This window comes from Ciconia boyciana, chromosome 14, assembly GCF_034638445.1.
Source record: "Ciconia boyciana chromosome 14, ASM3463844v1, whole genome shotgun sequence".
NCBI classification, from domain to species: domain Eukaryota; kingdom Metazoa; phylum Chordata; class Aves; order Ciconiiformes; family Ciconiidae; genus Ciconia; species Ciconia boyciana.
In genome coordinates, this window is record NC_132947.1 from 14,181,095 (window position 1) to 14,199,153 (window position 18,059).

The following is an 18,059-nucleotide window of genomic DNA, read 5'->3' on the forward strand; positions in this document are numbered from 1 at the left end:
AGAGGAACCACTGTTGGGTTTATCTTATTCTTAATTGATTAATCACAGGCAAGACTTCCACAAGCAGTGTGTGCCCCCAGCATATCATTAAGGATTATGTTCACAGATACTCTGTTTAGACAGCACTGTGTTAAATCCCAGCAAATAATTTGGTCACCGAGATGTGCGTGGAGCCCTTTAGGAGGAAAGCTGCTAAAACAATTATGTAATGACATGAAAAAGCAGTGGGTAAACTGCATATCTTGATTCTTCCCAGGCACAAAAGCTTCACTACGGCTTCCTCTTTGTCTCAGATTTGTTTGGGAAAAAAAGAGCCATTGCTACCATGCTTCCCCTATTAGAAATGTCAAACACTTTGACAACATTTTTTTTCTCATGCCACTGAGGAGCTCCGAGTAACATAGGAAAATGCCAAGATCTCCATGCAGCAGTCAGAACTGCAGCTCATCGATACCATTTCTTCACATGACAACTATTAGCAAACCACTGTAGCTGCAGGGAATTTCTGATGGTCCAGAAAGGCTGTTCCAAAGGCCCACAAAGTCCACCGTCTTTATTTAAATCTGTCAGTAAAGCAGCTAGACATAGATGCCCCTCTGCTGCTGCTGCTGAGATTACACAAGTTAAACTAGTAGCAGGTAACAAGGGACTTCCTCAAAACTCTTTCATAAGCAGCTTGCTTGGTACTTGATTACCATGACAGAGGGAACTGAGAGTCTAAGAAACTCAGCTGACAGCACAGCAGACCTTTGCCTCAGGCAAAGCAGAATGAATTCCCCTCCTTCCCAAGTCAATGTAATTTATAGCCCAGGGCTGTGTCTCATTACTCCTGCCCAAGCCAAGGTTGTTCGAACTTCAGTGTCAGTTGAGCAACAGACTTGTCTCTTGCTGGCACTCCTCTGAAAGCTGGAGCCGTGGCTTTATTTAGCTGGAAATCTGGTCTACTGTATAGAGAACTTTGGAAAGAAGAGAGAATGTTTCTGGAATGCGGAGCATGACAAGACAGATTTTATAAAATATAATGAGAGAGAAAGATTACAGTATCCAGGAAAAGGATTGTGTTACATCTGCCAAGCAGCACTGTTTGCTCAGCAGCAGCATGGATGGGTTCACAAAGTTCATCCTTAATAAGGATGAGAGCTAGGTGAGGGTGTAACTTTTGTCTGGATAACCTGAATAATTTCTAATTTGTCTGTGTCCTAAATAAGAAAATGGCAAGTTAATAATGCTGTATACGCATTATTTTGTTTTCCTCTAAATTGAATACAAGTTTAACACTGTCACAGAGACAGATAAAGTTAAATAGCTCAGAAAAACCTTTCGGCTCAGTGGAAAAAAGAACCTTATCAAGCACTGAAAGGAAAAACATCCTAGACAGTAATACGCGGGAGTCCTGCGTGCGTGACTTGTGTTCCTATTTCTCTTCTCCAATAAACAAACTAATAATTATTCTGCAGCCACAAGCCCCTTGTGGTCTGTGCAGAAGAAAACAAACCAAACAAGAAACCCCCAGGGCATGGCGTTGCTCTGCGGCCGTATTCCAGCCACAGGGGAGCTGGGGGCTGCAGGCGGGAGCAGCCGCCACGCACACGTGGGGGCAGGCCTGGGCAGGGGCTCATGGAGCAGCAAAGGCCTCAACTTGCCCCGCAGTTTGGGGGACCACATTCCAGACTCTGGAAAAGCCACCAAAGTGAGCCTTAGAGAAAGATCGTTCATTCTAAAAGACGACATAAATCTGGATAGAAGCACCTTTTGCTGTTTCAGCAGGGTTTTTTGTTTTGTTGTCCTTTTTTTATTATTTTTATTATATATTTGCTAGTTTGTGTCCTCCCTCAGAGTTTCTATCCAAGATATGGGCCTTGTAGGAGCATTTTGAGGATGATAGCAACAGCCTTGCTTTTCTTGATTCCTTCTTGAGAACTTTAGAGTTAGCCCATGAAAGCTCAGGGAGTCATGAACCACTTCCAGCAGAAGCAGCATTTCAGACTGAAGAGTGACCCTGAATTGCGAACATTTCAACACAAAATACAAAAATGTTGGAGATGTTAAATCTTCCAGGGACGAGACTCAGGTGAAGAAGGAGCTCCTAGAATTTTCACTGGTGGGTTGATTTTGGATTTATTTTGAATGGAGTTTCACTTCTGTTGAAAGACGAAAATATTCCTGAAATGAGGGAGTTTGAAACAGGAATTAAATTCTATGAAGACGGGGCCAGACCTTCTTTGCAGGTGTCTGAAGAGGAATACTCTTCATTGCCTCAAGACTGTATCTTCACAGCATCCCCTTTCTTTCAGCTCCAGAAGAAGAGAGAAGCCGACTCCAATATCAAAGAGGACACCACATTAACCAGACACTCGCTCAGCTCTCCTTTGTCAGACTTTTACAATTCCTATAGCTCTTTGATTAACTGGTCATCACCACCACTGGTTTTGTCATTCATCCAAGCTCCCTCCTATGCAGCCAACAGCCTGGGCATCTTTTGCCTAAATCACCATGCTTTTCGCTGGATGATTAGGAAAACAAAACAGGGCTGGCTAATGCTGCTATGCTCTCAAATTCTGATTTCAAGGTGATTTGTGCTCCCTTCCTCCTTGGTTTGTGAGAATGGGAGGGAAAGCAAAAAGCTCTCTTCTTTTGTGTGCTTGAAGCCAAATAAGGAATTAACTTGCCTAGCACAGTATCTGCTCCAAAGCGTACGGTACGTCAGGGGGACAATCAATTTCATGGTTCTATAAAGCTGATTGAAACATGATTACACAGCAAGCCATGGGCTCTTTTTTCTAAGACTCGCCAACTGCCTGTGCTTCTTTGGAACAATTACTACTGCAGGTGACTTTGGACTGCAGCTGGGATGGACATTAGTTTCAATCTTATCAGGAAGTTTCAGACATTTGGGGTACAAGACTAAAGTTAATTGCACCAAGTGTTACACAAAAGGAATAATTTGAAGAAAGTTATCTTCTAATGAACAGGAAAGAGTTAGTGTACAGGTTAGTGAACAATCCTTCTCCAGTGTTGGACTTCAGAACTAAAGAATGTATTTTGTGACCAGATGACTGGGCACATTTTCCATCTTAAAACTCAGTTTAAGCCAGGCAATTATTGCTACTTACATCCCTCCCCAGCCCACTAAATTTCATCCAGAAATGGAAGGAAGCAAAGGCCTTTCATTTTTCCATTCTTGTACTACTTCTTTTGGGAGAAGGTTAAGGGAGAGCTAAACAGCATTTTTGCAAGTTATATTTAAGGCTGGCAACATGTGAAAGACTAAAAGCGCTGAAGAATAAAGTCCTTTAATTTAGTCACAGCACAAGCACATGGTTGGTAACAGTAAAAAAAGCCATAGCGCAGCTCTAGGAATGAATATGGAAGTTAACCGAGGGAGACCCTGTGAATAAGGGAGGCCCATTTGCTCCCTAGCCTATTACTGAGAGTCACACAAACACGGACTCAGTTAGACCTGAATACAAACACAGACGACACATATACAAGACAGGATATAACATGGTCCTATGCCCAGCCTTTCTCTTGGTGAGGAACAGGGATAGTAGGGCTGAGAAGTCTCACCCACTCTCCTTCTTGCTCAGACTCCTTCCTGTTCATATTTCCTTGGGACTTTATTGCTTTTGTTTTTCTATAAATAAAACCAAGTTTAATGTCTATGAGAAAGGGAGGAGGAATGGAGTAGGTAACAAAGCAATTGGGAGCGCCTCAGTAATGTATTCAGGCCATTAAGGATTTCATTAGGTTTACTAAAAGGTCATTAATGATAAAATATCTTCTTTTATTTTACCTACTTTCTAAACATTATAGTCTATTCTGCCATTCAAGCTTGCACCCCACTGACATTAATTAGCATGCTATATATTAAGGAGAGTTTTTAATGAGATGTTATTTCATATGATTTTATTGGAGAGCCTCATTGTTCAGTTTAATAGCAGAAAATGACAACTATAGAAATTGCTTTGATAGGACTGCAGCATTGAGGCGGTTATTCAATCTCCATACTTGTTCCCCAGTTAGTTCTTGATGCTGAAAGGGCTGCTTAATATATCTCATAGCTGGTTTGCCATGCTACACTGGGCGTAGCGAAAGCTGTGGGCAATGAACAAAAACCCAAGCCAACGCAATGGAGTACTAACAACATCACTTACAGCTGCTCTGTTTGCTATGCACCATGAAGTAACAGAAGCAAGACCCACGTACGTATAAAATGATTTTGCCACATTTATAGATAAAATACCAGTCCTAGCTATTATTGTAGCTGATAATTGTAAGACCACATATTTTTAGTCACTTAAACTATCAATTTCTGCTTATTTTCCAAGTCAAGTGTCTGCCTCACCCTAAGTCGCTTTTCACAATTTCAGACAAATCGGTTGAATTAGAAACAAAAGGAAGAGCAAGTCATTCTTCCTGTGCTAAAACCTAGCAGCTGCCAGCATCCTTCTGAAAGCTGTCCCACCCTTGCTGTCAGCAATACCACCTGGACTGCAGGGAGAACAGAAATCAGGAAAAAACTGTAACAAACAGGGAGGGCAAAAAGAGAAGGCAAAAGAGGCGGCAAGGGACTCAAAGTGACAGAGATCGGTAGTGAGCATAGGGCACAGGAAACTAAACCCAAGCCCAAATGCCTCCTGTGCACCGGATAGTAGGATCACAGTTAAAGACTGGGTCTAATACACTCGCATGAAGGACAGCAATAAGATTAGTTTCCCAAAAGGAACCATAATACTGGCATCTCCTCCTTTTGAAGGTGATGAGAAGATCACCTGGACTGGCTTTTCCTCTTTTACACAGTTCCTCAGTTGCACCAATTAACAAGATAAAGTCATCACTTCTGAATTTTTCAGTCCTATCTATTTGCTAAAGTAAGCAATACTTAAGATGAAAGGGAAATAACCATTTAGGAAGGAAGCACAAACATGTATCTGTAGTTTGCTTTCAACTTAGTTTAACTACTACATTTTGGTAAGCAAGATATTGTAAGATCTGAATAGGGAATTGTTAAAGTGCTTTACCTATATTACCATAACTGCACAGGTACACTGGCACTTGGAAAGATTAGATGGAAGAAATGGGATCAAGAATCAACTGTTTTCCTGGATGAGCAATAAAAAGCATGTCTGAAAGAAGAAGAGACCAAAACTGTGTTTTTTCTAGAAAGGAAAGAAAGCATTGGAAGGCAGAAAGACAAGATGTTCACATATCTACAAAAGGATTTTTTTTTTAATTTGAACTTTGCTATAAGAAAGAATAAGTTTTGTTTTTTTTTTTTTTTTCAGTTCTTATCACTTAGTTTGGCTTAGAAAGAGTCCAACATGCACACTAAAATAATTCAGTTCCTGCCCTTGGAAAAAAAAAAAAAAGTTATGTTGTAGCCAAATCTCTTTTCTCATTTGCATTGGATTTATATTGCTGCAAGTCTATTGGCTTCAAAAGAACAATAAAAAGGTAATCAAAGAAATTGTTGTGCTCAAGGGACCGTATTATGCTTTTATTTCTGGAAAGCTTGATCAAGCAATTTTTTTAAACAGTTTATTCATACTATTTATAACACAAGTATACTATTTACCTGGAGGTTGTCATACATTTAAAAAATACCCTGACACATCTGAGTATCTCAAAAAACCCTCTCATTTTCTCATCAAGATGTTACTGGAAACCATAGGATTTCAAACAGCATCATTAACAAATGCTTCTGAGTTAAGTATATCTTGCAAGTAACAGTGAGGCAGAAGCGCACAATTAAGAATCCTATATAATTTGAAGAAGTTTGTTCAAAAGCTCTTTAAGGTGTTTATTCAGAAAAGTATCCCTAATTAGGAAATCATTTAAATATTTCCTAAGTTTAAGGCTGTATTAAACTAATTGGGACAGGCTGGAGAGAAACAATAGCAACAAAGATACAGCAGGCTCTGTTCAGCAGGGTTTAGCACCCGAGCAAACAGCCAGCCTGCATCTGGTCCATCCTCCCTGCTGCTGCCCTCCTTACGTGTACGGAGCGTGAACAGCAGCAGCGTCCGTGCCCAAGGAAGAACCCGACAGACAGAGCAGAGCCTCATTCCTATTATCCCCCACATCAGCTTTAAATTAACACAGCTCCAACAGACTTCAGTTCTGCCACGGCATTTTATGTTTCCAAACGTGACAGGGGAAGGAAAGCCATCGTGTTTCACCAGAACAGCAGCCGCACATGTTGGCTTCTATATTATTGTGCACAGGTAAATTAGGTTTTCCTTGCAGCATCAGAGAAGCCACCTTAAATGCCCTGTGTATGGCAGAGGGGTCACTCAAGCATGTACTAGAATGACAGGGCTGACAGGGAGCTTATAAGCCACATTACTTTATTAAACAGCATGGAGGGGGAAAAAGGGCTTTCTGTGGGATTCTGCTGGCTGAAAGAAAAGACATTTCTTGTGACCTTGTGCTCCTCAAATTTCACCAGGAAGCTGTCTCCCTGCCTTGTCCAGAAACAGAACAACAGGGTCTGTGGCTGACATGGCATCCCAACCTTCTAACAAAGCGAGCAATGCTCAGATTTATAGCCCTTCTCAATTGCTAAAAAAAAAAAAGATAATAAATCAGTGCAATCAGCACCATTCATTTTCCAAATTCTGGCCTGAATCCTGACTAAGTGGGGTCTGGAACATTGGCAGCGTCTAACCAACCTGTCCACCAAGTGCTCAGTAAATACTACAGTCAGCAACCATATAATAAACAATTTCTCTTCCGCCAGCCCAGCCCTCTTCCAATGCAATTCTGCGCAAAAAGCCGTTACCTACAGAACTAATTTAGCTGGGTATATATGCACAGCTTTCCTTACATGTAACTGAGAGGATGACGCAGCCTACTACAGAGCTGACAGAGTTTCAAACTTAAACAGATTATATGTGGCCGCGCAGTTTTGTTGCTAGTTTAGATTATTAAAGAATTCCAATTCAACTTAGTGGAGATGCAGTAAAACACTTATTCTTTGTGTAATTGACTTTCATGGACTCTGGACAAACAATATACTGCAGTACAAGACACCGTATAAATCCGGTGTCAAAGGAAAACAACATTAGTGCTGCAGATGAACAGAGGGTAATATCCAATTGCACGAAGACTGCATTGTCAAATGCCCGTACAGAAGAGTGATGAAGCTACGGCCAAATATACAATCCTTAATTGATCATTTCCTGGGTTTTGAGCACTTAACAGTGTATCCTTAATGTTCTCTTAATGTTCAGCTAAATGCAGCAGCCAGCTGTGTGTAGCATGGACTTCCTTCAGTGCACACTTAGTGAGCTTAAGTGAGAAAGCTTTGTCCCAGGAGTATCGTGCATCCACAGAATGCAATTGAGAAGCTGTAGCGTGATTGATTTTCATGGGAACATTCAAAGCCACTTCTCACTGAAGGCAATTTCCAAGAATTGTCATCTTTCTACTATTTCGACTGTAGAGCTTTATATAAATTGGTTGCAAGATTTTGTGGTTGTTGCTTTCCTTCTTGTGGGAGCCATCTTTCACTCTTCTTAACCAAAAAAAGCCTTTAAATAAACAAACAAATGACTAAGCCAAGTTGAGTTCCCAACACTTTCAAGCTTTTCCAGGGAACTTTTTTTTGCTACACCTTTTAGCAGGGAAGATTTTATCCTAAAAATGTCAGGTTTCATGAATAGCTTAAAAAAGGGCTATGAATAGAAATGCATGCATATCCATGCAGTGGATAGCTATCATGCCAGATAATCATGCTTCGTGTTATAATAAGTATGCACCTTCAGGGGTCAAAGGTGGAAGAAATTTGTTTCCACCCTATTGTAAATGCAGGCAGTGCATCCCACAAATATTGACCTTACGCATGACCCTCTAAGAGGCAGTTTCCGTGTAACGACCTCTCCTGCAGAGAAAAAGCGGGTGAAGTGATCAAGAAGAAATGGCATATTGGCAACTGGAGAGATGATGAAGGGCAGACTGCAATTTTACATGGCAACTAAGAGGATCTGTAACCTCTGAAGTGCAATTTAAACTCAAATCCACTGGGATTAGAGGAACTAGGCTCCAAGCATCCCATTAAAGAGCTGAAATTGTGTATGAAAGGCTCTTGTATTATTATTCCTGGCATCTAAATAGAGATTTACAGCATTTCAGAAACAGTGACTGAGAAAACTAGCCAGTTAGAAGCTGCAAATGCATCCTTATTTTTCCCAAGACCCATGTGCAACCCACATGGGACTTAATAATCGTAAAGATGAGAACAGAAGTGATTACAAGACTACACCTGACAATGTTTAAAAAGACAGCTTGCTGTTTAAATATTGCCTTTAGGCATGGCTCATTGAAAGGACTTCAACAGTCTGACTCATTTTTCCAGCCAAGGAGCTGAATATACTGTAGCCACCCTTTAAATGCTTCTAGGATTGTAATACCTTGTAACAATGCTTTCCCCCAAGTAATGTGACAAATATTTTAGACAGGAATGCCAAGTGGTTTTTTTTTCTTCTTCCTCTTTAAGGGTGAAATATTCTAAAAACTGACAATTCTGAGAAACAGATTATACACGGAAAATGTATTTACAAAGGCAAAAGCCACCATCACTTACTGAGTGCACCTGTAAGCTTTCAGCTGCCCAAATGAACAGCGAAACGCAGACATAAGTAAGTTTTGTTTCTTCACGTTTTCAAGATTAAATGCAAGTTTGCACAAAATATCTGGGTCCACACATGTATCTGAAGCACTTCAATTTGGATTATGGAACAAACGCTTGAGACAACCTCATGTCATCTAAAAGCAGAATTTAAGTGCCAAAGCTGGGCCGTGGCCTTAAATTAGATTGCTTGTTCCTGCAGTCCAGTGACAGCATAGGTCTTTCTGCTGTTTGATGGTGGTTTGACTTTACACACACTTAGGATAAATAAATAAATAAATAAATAAATAAATAAAATCTTTGTTGCATGTCTTTGTACACAAAGGCCTTGAAGCTGAACTCCCACATGGTTTAACCATAATAAGCAGCATTTGATTATTAGGGATTTTAAAGCATAGCAGCTTTTCAGGACTGGTTAAAAAAAAAATTCAACAAGTTGTGGTGCTTTCAGTCTGCCAGGAGACTGAAGGGGGGACAGGACTTACTACAATATTATTAGATTCTGCCACTCACAGCTCGCTGCAAGAGACAGCTGTAATAACGCCTCTTTCATGAATGTCACATGCAAAAACATCTCTGTAGAGCATTCCACCCAAACCAACGTACCAGCACAATCCACTATCACTGTTTAGCTGTGTTTCTGAATGCAGACTGATCTACTTGTCTCATGTAAGTACCTGCACACCGTGAAGCTACCTGGGGACTTGACTATAGCTAGAGCTCTCAAGCATTACCTCCGTTGCACGGCTTACTCGCAACAGCAGCCTATGCATCTCCCTAATGGCTTTCTTGACTGGACAGATCAACTGACACCTACTAACTCAGCATATGCTCGTGTTATTAACTGCTTTGCTGTGCTCCCCTAACACCCCCAGAATGAACGGTTCCGTCACTCGCTTTCTACACAGCTCATATCCTCATCTTTTCAGCATACTGATTAACTGACTTGCAATTCCTGGAGCTTTCCAAGTTCCCTTGAACAAGAGGTTTCTGCTCCCTAGAAACAGACTGCAATTACATACTGATTTGGGGATCTGGAAGGTTCCTTTGTTTAAAAATCCAGCTGTGGCTGTACCCAGTGAAACAATTAATTCTCCAACTGAAGGCAGGGGGGTTTTAAATCAGTTTTAAATGCAAGGTTATTGCCGCCTTTGTTAAAAGACTACAATAGCATTTTGAAGGATAAGTATCAATCAGAAGAGACTTGCATAAGTCAAAAAGGTTCATTAAGGTCCTTCCATTTTGTTTAGGCTCTTTAGAAGTATTCAGTCGTTACAAAATTAGTGATTCTGGCTGCCAAATGACTTGCTGAAGGTTGCGCTGCTGAATTGCAGCCCAGTTGGCATGTACGCAGTGCGCGTGCAAGCTGCAACGGCAATTTGTGTGATATGGAAGTCTGCCTGGCAGGGAACCGCAAGAACGATTAAGGATCCAAGAAGAAAATCTGTCCCAAGGAAAAGCAAGTACGATGTAAGTAGAATAGATGGTGTGTTTATTTGGAAGAATTTTAGAAGATTACAAACAAAGTTTTTTAACAGAACTAGAGAGAAAATACAGTATCCAGATACAATGAATCAGATCTTGAAGGTGATGGTAAGGAGGGAACTATTACTTAGGAGGAGGGGGTTTTATTTGTTTTTATTAGTAGGGTTTGCGCCCAAGGGAGTTTGAGAGACCATCACTTGCACGATATCTACGTGTGAATCTAGCCAGTTACTTCCAGGTGTAATGCAGAACTTGACACCACTAGCTCAAATTCATAAAGTGCTATTTCTGGGCCTATACTTTGCAAGGAATTTGTCGTTAATAAATGTTGGTAGGTTCTTGGGTTTGTTTCTCCCTAATGACAGTGACCCAACTGCAGTGTTTCTAGACGGCTGCAAATTTGCCAGCACACCACTGAGCCCCCTGGCTCCTCCTGGGGACGGGGCAGCACTGCTGGTGCTGGGCTTCAGGAGCCGGGCTCCCTACAGAGACCTCATTAGAGCAGCGCTGCACAAGTTCATAGTTTGACCTGTTTTCATCTCTTGTCATTAAAGCCTTCTGCTTCTACCTGGATCAGTACAGTAGGCCACAGGTATCTGAAAGAACTGAAAACCTATCAGAGACTAACCACTAGCTTTTTCTTCCTCTTTAACCAATAGGTCAGCTGAACTCTGTTAAAGCAGCGTAAAGCCATGATGATACTGAGAAATGGCTGAACCCTGTCTGAAACAACACTTTGGAGGTCATTACTACTGAGGAATTACTTTGGTCCTAGACAACATGGCATGAAATCTTAAAATAGTACCAGTAGAGACAAAGGTGCAAGTTTAAGTATCTATAGTTGGCTAGGGATTAAGCAAGCAATACAAAACATGCAACTACCTGGACAATACTGGGTGTTTCTCAGTATTTTTAGGAAGATTAAACTTCAATTGCACGTAGCAGGATGAGATGTTTCTGTGCAAAGACTGTACTTTACTACTCAGCAATTTCAAAACCAGGATCTCCTTTTACTTGGACCAGGCACTCATATTTGCTTGTGATACAGACTTAGCCTGACACCTATGCTGAGAATGCTCTGGCCATCTCTCCAGGTTATGTATAACTGCTCATCTGTATTTTTATCTCCAGCTGATGAACTTGTGTCAGGGTGCCACGGAGAATGGGAATGTTCTGTATGAATTTTCACAGGTAAGAAGGGAGAGGAAAGGGAAACATTTTCATTCATGACAACCTTCAGGCACTCTGGTTCTCCTGGGTTTTAACACTTGGATTTTCATCCTTTTGGAGATGAGCGGGAGGAGGAAAAGGAGGAAGAGTTTGAATTCACCTTGACTTCTCTTTGGCTTTAGCTGCCAAATATGCATAGAGTCATTATCAGAAAAGAAAAATTTGTTTGTGCCTCCACTGAGACTCGAGCAGTGACATGACTTGAGGGGCAAAGGCACTGTCATGATGCATCACTACCCTGGAGGCATTAAAGTATCTCTATGCAGCTGCTCAGCCAGAAAAGCTACTCAGATTGCTGAAGTTCTTTCCATGAGCTGAGCCCAAGGCAATATTTTAGTAGGAAACTGCCTCTTTAAAAATTAAAAGGAGTTATTTTTGCATCATTTGACTTTGATTATTTTAAATGCGTTCCATTATAGGTCACCTCTGTTGCCAGAAAAATAATGAATTTGTAACTGATTCTATTCAGATTAATTCGTTAAGAATACAGACAGCTTTATTGCATAATTCCTTAGACACAGGATAGCTTGTAGTACACCTTCAAAAACCATGAAATTGCAAGAGTTAGTTCTATTCTAGTACAGACAGGTGGTATGCAACCTGCACAGATTACCACAAGTGTCTCAACAGTGACCAACAAAAAATGACTCCTTACTTAGTCAAGGATTATTTCCTGGCTGAAATGACACAAAATTAGCAAGAGGAACTTCTATTCATTTATTTAGTCTTGCCGTATCAAATTCAATCTGCTCTTTGTGAGCTAGCTGGAGAGATGACCTAAAAGCGCAGTTACGTTCAAGCCCAGGAGAAAGTTGCCATCTCTTGCTCATGCTGTAGTGTTAAGAGCTCACTGATGTTAAACCTGATTGATTTTTTTCCATTTGACCATCACCGTGTTAGAGACAGGCAGTGTTAGCACGGAGATCTAGGAGTGACATGTTATAAGACATGCTGTTCCAAACTGAGAAGCTGGATGGGAAGAGGAGAGGTGCAGAACCTCACTGGTGATGGCAGAGTTGCTTCTTGCACCCATACCTTTTGCAAAGCAAGTTTGTACGTTCACCCAGCACAAGAGAGAAAGCAAAAAAAGTCGTTCTTGCCGCTCTGTATCAGACCATGCTGCATAAGCCCACAGTGAGGATTTTTACACCAGCATAAAAACAAAATTTTTTTTCACTTTTTCTAATCTTACTGTGGTAAATGCTGAACTCAAACTGAAACATGCTCAGCCATCACTGGTGCACGGCTTTCTGCTCTTTAATAAAAGTGCCTTTACCTTTTCTTGTAGGGCTGTCTCTCATTTCACACGATCCTCTAAAGCAGTCCTCCTTTTATATTCCTTTTCTGCATACTTGGGTGTACATGACATTATGGATACAGTCTCACCAAAAGCACATGACAACAGTAACGCTTCCTTACCTTAACAAGAAACATCTCCTCTGATACACTCTAGAATCACATTTAATTTTTTTTTCATCCAGTATAGGATGGTCAGCGATCATCCTATAACCTGCTGTATATTTTGTTTGGTGGCAGGGAAAGTGGTTGGGCTAGATAGATGTATCTTTGAAAGATTCAATAAGAACACTATAAGGTAAGACTTAATGGCTATATTCTGCTGAGATTTCCAGGAAATGTTATGACTATCGGAGAGGCAGAGAGGAATTAGTTGCAGTATTTAGGTATAAAACCTAACAGAAGTTTACCTCAAGAAAAAAAGGAAAGAAAACAGACCTTGGAGACACTGCAGAAGAAAAAAGGGCAGGAATTGAACACCTGAGACATGGGAGAATATATGGCTCTCATTTTGCCACAAATATTGGTAAAGAAATCTTTTCTCTTTTTTGAACTGGAAAATTTTTTCAGTGACGGCAGCAGACTATCTTAAAGATTCCTATCTATTTTAATCAGGCTTCTTTTTGCACCTGCTGAAATCTCAGAGCTCAGGATTGGCTTAAACACATATGAAAAGGGCCCTGCGGCATGTATTCCTTGACAACAATCTGTTCTCCTCACCTCATAGAGTGTAATGATGCCATTTGTCTCATTTGGAGGCTTCCACTGAACATAGATCTTCTCTTCAAAAGGTCCTCCCTGGATGGATTCCAAGGGAACAGATCCAGGAACTACAGGGGGGAAAAAAAAACAAACCCCAAAAAACTGTTAGAAGCTACCACCACCTCCAGTTGCACAGACATCAGAAGACACCAAAAGGCCATCAGACAGGAAGCTCAGAGCTGAAAATAAAAAAGTTAAAAAAAAAACAAAAAACAAACCCAAACCAAACAAAACCAAAAAAATCCCTCAAGGCATTACCAATACCAAGGTACTATCAATATGAAAGGCCTATTCTCAACCTTTGGTTCAAATAAGAAAACACTAATCTAACTACTAAGTGATAAATAAAATCAGAATCCATGAAAATATGAAGCTAATTTCAGTACATCCTTATTCCAGTACAGCACAGCAGCAGCAGGGAATTTAATCTGTCCTTCTCCGCCCACACAACAGCAAAGCTCTATCCACCTAAACAGCCAGATTGCACCTTGGCATAAAGATGCTATTGGGCTGCACACCTTTATCAATATGAAAGATTGATTTCCTTAGTAAAGTAACAATGTAAGATTTATATTTCATTATGGCTACAAGGCCAGCTAAAAAATCCACCTACTCAAGCAAAATTTTAATGCTGTGGAAGATAACTAACTAAATGCACTCCCAAACCTGTCTGATAAAAACCCTGTTCATTTTTCTGAAAGATCTGCCACCCTCTTATGTCCCCCCGTATGATATACTGGACTGCGAGAGCCACTTTCAGCTGAGAGAAACTCAGGACAGCAACTCCTTACAGCTCTAGCAGAGGAAGAACGCTTCTTTTTTAACACATTAGACAGAATGAAGGCTTGTAGTCTATGAGAGCCCTTGGTCTGAAATAGCTTAGATGGGATAATAACACTTTAAAGCTGTCCATCAGTACTTCCAGAAAACAGTTCTTTTGTATCGAGAACGGAAGAGTTATCACCAAATGAATTTAGCTTCCGAGATGTATATATAATGCTGCGTCCAGAAGACCAGCATTAAGAATAAGATACACTCTGGAAAGGAAGACATTATACTTCTTTTTGGGACAGTGATGTGAAGGCACAAGAAAAACCAACAAATGCCAGGATTACATTTGCCCATATGATAAAGGAAGCTGCTCTGTGAGTCCTGGGTAGTTCAGAACATGACTTCTATAGAATTAAACCTACCACTGTTCGGTAACCTCTCAGACTGGCGTTTGTCATTTCCAAGCACTTCAGGGAGCCCTGCCCTTTCAAGAACATGGCTGTGAAATGGAAATTATTTACACCTACAAATGTTTTACTTGCATAACGCACACACCATCCGGACAAGCCATTTATAAGTCTCATGAGACAGAGGGTTACGTTGTTATTTACAACTTGACAATATTAGTCTTCCCCCCAAAAACAAGCAAGCAAGCAAGCAATCCCAACGTAACTTACCATCTTCCTCAGTCTGCACAACCAACTCCTCACTTTCCATTTTACCCTCCGGGTTAGAGAGGGCTAACCTCAACCTGATGGTCATGAAGGGCCGGAGACCACGCAAGGTGTAGTGAGAAGAAGTTTGGATGAGTTCCTCTGCCTCAAATTTTTGCTGGTTAAACACATACTGGTACTGGACTGTGAGATTGTAGCTGTGGCAGCGGGTCACCGCATAACCAAAGGGCTCCCACTGCAACGTCAGCTGCCGGGAGCGAATATCAACAACTTCTACATTTTGCGGTCCATGGACAGGATCTGTGAAACAAGCAAAGGAAAAGAAAGAAAAAATTTGACATTAAAAGAAATCAGTCATCCATTAATATGCTTCCTTCCATATTGCCAGAGTATCTAAGTACTTCACAGTTCTGAATGTTCTTGTCTTTACAATGTAAAAGTGATAGGGAAATTAATGTCAGCTCCACAGATGTATTCTGGCTCCTGAATTTTCCCTGAAAATCCCCTGTCATTGGGCCCTGAACAGTGGTCATGCTCCTGATGCCTGTGAAACCTCACTGAATTCAACAATGGCAGCATGATTCCCATCACTTAAGTAGTGTGAGTGTCACACTTTCTTTATTCTTCCTCAAAAAAAAAAAAAAAAAAATTGATGGTCTACTCGAAGTACCTAAATACCTTGGTGAGTCCTGCCTCAAGTGATGCAAATACATAGGAAACGGCTGCCAGAGTAGGAATGAACTCAAGCTTTCAATTTAGCTACGTAGCCCCTACACCCTCCTGCCAACCCTAAACCCATTCTGCTCAGAGACTAAAGCACGAGAGTGTAAGAATCAAGATTAAGAGCCTGACTGTTAGACTTCCAACATCCCAGTGCTACTGTCCCCTCAGTTTTTTAAAGTCTTGAATGTTTTGGCAATGGGGCCCAAGAGCAGATCATGCCACTCCTTGAGTAAGTTTTCTGAGTCATCTCAACCTCATGCCAATAAAACTTTTATTTCAAATCATATCAACACCTTGGCCCCACGAAAGTGTCATTGCTCTTATTCTTTCTACAGTATCTAACTGAGGTACAGTTTGAATATTCATGTGTAGGAATCATTTTCACCTGCTGTTCCTTAATTTATTTTTAACAGCATAACTCAAATGCTCTGACTACAGACTCTGCCCTTTATATAAAACATAAATGCATGCGCCGCTAGACATGCAGATATAAAGAATGAAGGATGAGTGAGTAAAATCAGCATTTGAGATATGTCAGGTGGTAATAATACTACACGTGTCATAGTTTGTTTATCTGACATTTCTTCAACTTGTGTAGCTCGTTTGCTTTTTTGCTCAATATATATCTAAGCAAGGTAATTAGAAAATACATAATTTCACACAGAGGTTCTTGATTTATAGCACAATTTAGTGTTCCACCCACTTCTCATGTTCTCTCACGATTTCAACCTATGAAAGGAACAGAACATTTTCATAGAAACAAAAAAAGTCACAAGGACTCCCAAATACTAGTTACACTTCTTAGAAAGATAATTAAAGTGGAGAAAAACCCTTCTAGTGATTCTTGGAAGTAAAGCATCCACCAGCCATACTGACTTCAATCTACTCATGCATAAGCAGAAAATACACTATAACCACCAGCATATTCCATATTACTTCTAAAAAACCCCTAGGGATGGCAATGGGAAAATAGCTACTTCTGAAATGAACACTATTCTGAATCTTTACATAGATACACACCCATGCAGACACTATTGAAATACGATGGATATTAAAGGATCAGGGGTCTAAAGCTAGCAACTGGTTTAGGATTCCACATAAGTCATGTCATTCCCTTAGCATCCAGAAAACACCTCTTAAATGAGATTCTTTAGTACTGTGTGTGTCAAAAAATTATAATTTAGAAATTAGAAAGTTTGTATGCATAAATATACACATACATACTTAGCTTTAGGTGATAATTATTCCTTTACTATAAACCCATGAAAAGAACATTTCTGTAGATGAATTGTATAGATAAATAAGGTGAACAAAAGAACAGTTCTGTGAAATCTTTCAGCCTCTGAAACTGTAAAGGTAAGCACAAGCCTCGCTCCAAGATGCATCGACAGGAAAGAAAACCAAAAGCAGATGCAGATGCTTGTTCTTCTGAACTTTCCACTACACCAAGTAATCAACTTCAGACCCCAACCCAGAAATGCAGCTGAGACACGGCAAAAACAGTTCATGCCAAGAGAACAATGCAGCTGAAGATGGCAATTAACCTCCATGTTAACGCTATACTGGGTTTTTTTTAAATTACAGTTCTTTTCTTTAAGTCAGTCAATGTTATGGAATGAATGGCTAAGTAGAGGGTGTTTGGTTTATTGATGTCAGATGTGCTGACTTTATCAGTGGGTAAGGAACAACTCTGATTCAGCATCACCTCACCAAGTCATATGTCCAAAACCTGGACTATGGAGGATTACCTGCATTTTTTAGCTTGCTTTCTCATCTCGTTCACATTTGCCCTTTCCTTTCCTACCCAAAACTGTAAGTCTTGGAAGCTGCCTTGTATGAACCAGTTTCTAATTCTACTCAAAATTTTACTGTAAATAATCCAAGACACATCCTGAGGCCTTTCTTTAGTTTTTCAACACAATCTTTTCAACAGAGTAACCGGCCTATTAACCACAGATGACTTTGAGTTACAAAGTGAGAAACTAATATACAGATTCCAAACATAGTCCAGACCCCACGGCACAATCACAGAACATACCACATTCTCCCAAGGCTGATAATCCTAAAATGTGAGATTTTTCAGTAAAAAATGAGATCGTGATGCTGTAGTTCATAGTGAAAGCAGGAAGGGGATGCGGTTTCAGAAATACCCATAGCCTGAGGAGTCTCTGAGAGCAGGTGCAGACTTGACAGCTAATGGCCTTCTAGATTTTTGACCAAAGGTGGAATAAATAAGTAAGTAAAAACTACTTAAATTAGGTTCAGAGAGGAAGAAACCAAACTGGAATTAAATCAACAAACAGAAGCTGGACCTGGAAACCTTTATATTCTTGCTGGCTCCCTTCTCTCAGTTTCAATCTCCTTTTTCTGAAAACTGAGACTATGTAATTTTGAAAATGTTTTCCTGTTGCCACACTGATTTCCTCTGCAGCGTAAGCCATTGAAACTTATTTTCAAGGATGAGATTTTGTACTGTTGTTTTTAAAGGA

The 18,059-nt window shown here is 40.4% G+C and overlaps 1 protein-coding gene across 1 annotated transcript in view; it reads right to left on the reverse strand.

The window, feature by feature from the left end:
* PTPRT (protein tyrosine phosphatase receptor type T) overlaps positions 1 to 18,059 on the reverse strand; it is a 464,744-nt gene that overhangs the window by 138,185 nt on the left and 308,500 nt on the right. Inside the window, exons 8-9 of the mRNA XM_072878971.1 lie at positions 14,851 to 15,147; positions 13,361 to 13,470 (exon numbers count right to left, since the gene is read on the reverse strand). Of these exons, the coding sequence (XP_072735072.1) occupies positions 13,361 to 13,470; positions 14,851 to 15,147 (407 nt within the window). The remainder of the gene's footprint in view (positions 1 to 13,360; positions 13,471 to 14,850; positions 15,148 to 18,059) is intronic.